Source organism: Carassius gibelio, chromosome A15 (genome assembly GCF_023724105.1).
Source record: "Carassius gibelio isolate Cgi1373 ecotype wild population from Czech Republic chromosome A15, carGib1.2-hapl.c, whole genome shotgun sequence".
Lineage (NCBI taxonomy): Eukaryota > Metazoa > Chordata > Actinopteri > Cypriniformes > Cyprinidae > Carassius > Carassius gibelio.
The window spans coordinates 771,795-776,659 of record NC_068385.1 but is presented as its reverse complement, the minus strand read 5'-3'; the positions used below and the strand labels follow the sequence as shown (position 1 = coordinate 776,659).

Genomic DNA, 4,865 nt, shown 5'->3' with positions numbered 1-4,865 from the left:
ATGACCAAAATACACTTTGTGGGAAACAAACATCAATCCATAATAACACTTCCTCCGGTGATAAAGTGTTCTGGTCTGAATCAGGAGAGAAATCTGCACAGATCAAGCAGCGTTTAAACAGCTGTAAATAAATCTGCGACTGGATTTTAATGTGAGAGACAACAGCAGGTGCACTTTTCTTCACTGGAGGAAGTGTTATTATAGACTAAGTAGCCGTTCAAAAGGCCCTTTTTACCGCCGCGGGCACATTTTCGCAAATAGACGTCAGTTTTGCCTTGCTGATGTGTTACATTTGACTGCTTCAGTCACGGAAAATGAAAGAAAAACACTATAGTTTAAATATTTAATATATTTAATATTTAATATTCACAGATGAATATGCGCCACCTGGCGGTAGTTTCGCGAATGATTTTAACACGCGACTGAATTACAGTTACCGCCGCGGCACCGCGCCGGCGGTATGTGCGGCGGTAAGGCCCAGATAGTCTGGCCACCTACTGTAGATTATAGACACTATGTTTTTGAGTTAAAAACATCTAAATTCTGAATTTAACAGACATTGACACTTTTTATTTGCCACTACATTTTACAGTTTTTGAATGCACTGACTTCTGGCTGTAATTCTCCTCCAGGTTTTACTGGGATCTCACCATGCTCCTCCTGATGGTGGGAAATCTCATCGTCATCCCCGTGGGCATCACCTTCTTCAAGGACGAGCACACGCCGCCGTGGATCGTCTTCAACGTGGTTTCCGACACCTTCTTCCTCTTGGACCTGGTGCTGAACTTCCGCACGGGGATCGTAAAGGAGGACAACGCGGAGATCATTCTGGACCCTCAGCGGATCAAGATCAAATATCTGCGCTCGTGGTTCGTGGTGGACTTCATCTCCTCCATCCCCGTGGACTATATCTTCCTCATTGTGGAGACGCGCATCGATTCGGATTTCTACAAGACGGCGCGAGCTCTGCGCATCGTACGCTTCGCGAAGATCCTCAGTCTGCTGCGACTTCTGCGACTCTCGCGGCTCATACGCTACATTCATCAGTGGGAGGAGGTGAGAGGACGTGTTTCCATCGATTTAAAACCGCATTCACTGTCTACATTTCATTTAATCATTCTAAAAAGAATATACAGAGAAATATCATTAGGACTCAAACACTTCAGACCTTCGAAAATGCCAAATAATTAATTAAGACAAGACAATTAAGACAAATTAATACAAAAATAATCATAATAATATATAAAATATTATTATAAAATTATAAAATAATAACATTAAAATGAAAAATTATTATTATTATTATTATTATTATTATTATTATTATTATTATTATTATTATTCATGTGAATTTATTTTAATAAATCTTAATGTATACAAAAATGTAATTAGAACATTACCACAAAAATATTATTATTATTATTATTATTATTATTATTATTATTATTATTATTATTATTATTATTAATGAATATTTATAATAATAATAAATAAATAAAACGCCTGACCTTCAATGGTCAAATGCCAGACAACACCACCACAAAAAAAAAGATTAATATAAGTAATTATAATTATTAGAATATAATATATGTAATTTTAAAAACTATTATTATTATTATTTTACATTAATTTTAATAAAAAACAAATATACACAATAATATCATTAGAACTCAAACACTTCAGACCTTCATAAATTCCAGAGAATACCACAGAAATGTATGATAAAAATTATATATTAACAATTATTATAAAACTATTCAAAAATTTAATAATAGCAATAAAATAAATAATTATTATAATAAATATTAATGTGCATTTATTTACACAATAATTTAATTAGGACTCTAGCACATCTTGACTTTCAAAAATGCCATATAACATGAGCACAAAAATGTATTATTATTATTATTCTTATTCTTATTATTATTATTATTATTATTAATGTATATTTATTTTAATATTTAAAAAAAAAAACTCTGACCTTCAGAAACGGCAGACAACCACAAAAATGAATAAAATTAATTATAATTATTAAAATATAATATATGTAATTAGAAAAACTAATATTATTATTATTATTATTATTATTATACATTTATTTTAATAAAAATAATTATATACAAAATCATTTAATTAGGACTCAAGCACTTCTGACCTTCAAAAATACAACACAGACAACACAGCCACAAAAATGAATAGTAACAATAATAATATTTATTATTATTAATGTGCATTTCTTTTAACACCTCTAAAATTTCATGTACTCAATCTTTTAATTTTTTTACACATAATATGACTTTGATGACTTTTTGTATTTTGGGTGAACTGCTCCTTTAATGGAGTTCTTAAATATGTGTCATTTTAGATTCAGTCTTTAGTGTTACTCCAAATATTTACATAAATAGATACATATAAAATTAATGGATGGCACATTGTATCATATTCTCTTCCTATTTATATGATTGATCTTAGCTAGCAAATATGAGTATAGTTTGAAAAATAAGATATACAAATAATACACACACACACACACACACACACACACACACACACACACACACACACACACATATATTAGTGATTTGAAATCGATTGTGATCCATGTGATATCTATTATAACCTGTTATTCCTTATTTCAGTCACAGAATCTTAATCATTTTTAAAATATTCAGTTTTTTTATTATTTCAGTAATTTGGCATACATGAAATTTGCTGTCTTTATATTGATTATTTAGATTATTTATCATTACATGTGTTTGACTGCATGTCAATCAGTTAATAAAAACATTTATATATTTATCTATCTATTAATTTTTAAGTATTTTTGTTTTTTAAATAGTAGGTGATGTGCCATTCTATTTATTTTATTGTAAGTGAATCCAGTTAGTCAGCATGTTATTAACTCAAACTCTGATGAAGGCTTTTTGCGTGACTCAATCTGAGCAAACCATCCAAGTTTTAATTGAGTGACTGTTTTTAAGAGCTGAAGCAGTCCCTCTCACAAACGATGTCTCTGAGCTTAGTGTGCGGGATCGTTTCGGAGCCGTCCGTGGAGCTTCGGTTGATGGGCCGTCTGTCTGTGTTTATTGAGTGAAGCCAGGGAGTCCGTCTCTATTAATATCTGCATCTGGGATTGCTCTGATTTATGGCTGGTGTCACAGAGATCAGATGTTCTGGATGAAGAGCGTGATGTTCAGGATGACACAGAGCTCCCTGAGGTTCTTCAAAAACACAAATCTACTCAATCTAGGCTTGTAGACATAGACTGAAGTCTGCAGGAGGAGGAAGAAACTGGGTTTAACAGCGTATTTAAGGGATGTAAGACGGTTTGCGAACATAAAAGGGGAATTTGCAAATGTGAATATGTAATAAAAATATGCACACAGCAGACGGGCTCTAAAAGCATGTTAATAAAGAATCAAACACCCTCATTGTCTAGACGTGCTGTAATACTCATTCATTTCCAGTTTGTATACTATACACAATATATTGATGGACAATCACAAGTGCAGTGTGCAGTGAACACTGTGTGTGAGGAACTGTAATAATTAGAAGATCATGTGCTGTTCTAAAAATACAAAAATTGTTCATTTATTTTAAATATTTTGTTTTATAAAAAAATATTTTCATAATTTCATTAATTACTGTAGTTATTTCAATGTGTTTGTTCTATTTATTTAATGTTTTATTTTTAAAATAGTAGGTGATGTAGTATTTTAAACAAAGATTTTAAATAATTAATTTATTATAATGTATTTTATTTATTATACATATGTGTGTGTGTGTGTGAAATTATTTTTGCCATTCTAAACAAACATTTTAATTATTTCTTTTAAATCATGTCTCTTACTTAATTAAATTTTTATTTTAAGAAATTTTAATATAAAAAAAATCTAATATTTTGTAACGTGCCATTCTAAACATAAAATTGCAATTAATTAATTTAATTTATTTATTTGAAATATTTTTAATTTTTAAAATGTATTTATTATCATTCATTAATGTATTATTATTATTTTTTTAAGTAATTTTTTTAATTAATTTTATTTTTATTTTTTAAACTGTAGGTGATGTAGTATTTTAATTATTTTATTTATTGTAATAAATTTTTTATATTATGTTTTTTTTTTCAAATGTGCTATTCTAAACAAAGATTTTAATTATTTATTTTATTTCTTTAAATTATTTAATTAAAAAAAATTTTTTATTAGTTTTGATGGATCGATTATATATATATTCATTCTAAACATAAACATTTTAATTAATTTATTTCAATTAATTAATTGATTAATCTGTATTTATTTTAATTGAATTTTTAATTTTTAATTTTGTAATATTTTAAATAGTAGTTGATGTGCTATTCTAAACAAATTCTAAAGCCCAGTGTTTTTAGTGACAGCTGCCAATGGATGAATATCGTTATGATTATTTTTATGAAGGCTCAGATTGCATGTAACTTTGACTTTGTTCATATATTATACATTTGTAGATTCGCCCCTCGCCGTTCAGACAAGACACATTATAGTCTTCATTCCCCTGATTCACAATAATGACTTTATAATACGCCCAAATTAGAGAGGATTTCCACAATCTACCCAGAGCACTTCTCATTTTAATTACTCTGCAGTCTGTTTCCATTTCACCAAATTCAAAGCCCTCGTGAGCTGTCTGTTGTCTGCTGGATTTATCCTCAGCTTTGAGTGACTTTCTGAAGTCTTTTATGGGTAATAAAACTGCAGCTGACATTTTAATTGTGAAACTTGAAGACACTGAATCTATTGCATGCTTCAGATCTTCACTAAGCAACACCAGGATAAACGATGCTATAATTTGAAGTTTTAATGCATTCATGAAATGAATTAGTT

At 29.4% G+C, this 4,865-nt stretch overlaps 1 protein-coding gene across 1 annotated transcript in view; it reads left to right on the top strand.

The window, feature by feature from the left end:
• The window catches only part of LOC128028809 (potassium/sodium hyperpolarization-activated cyclic nucleotide-gated channel 4-like), a 36,444-nt gene that overhangs the window by 9,240 nt on the left and 22,339 nt on the right, over positions 1-4,865 (top strand). Inside the window, exon 2 of the mRNA XM_052616144.1 lies at positions 633-1,056. Coding sequence (XP_052472104.1) covers positions 633-1,056 — 424 coding nt within the window. The remainder of the gene's footprint in view (positions 1-632; positions 1,057-4,865) is intronic.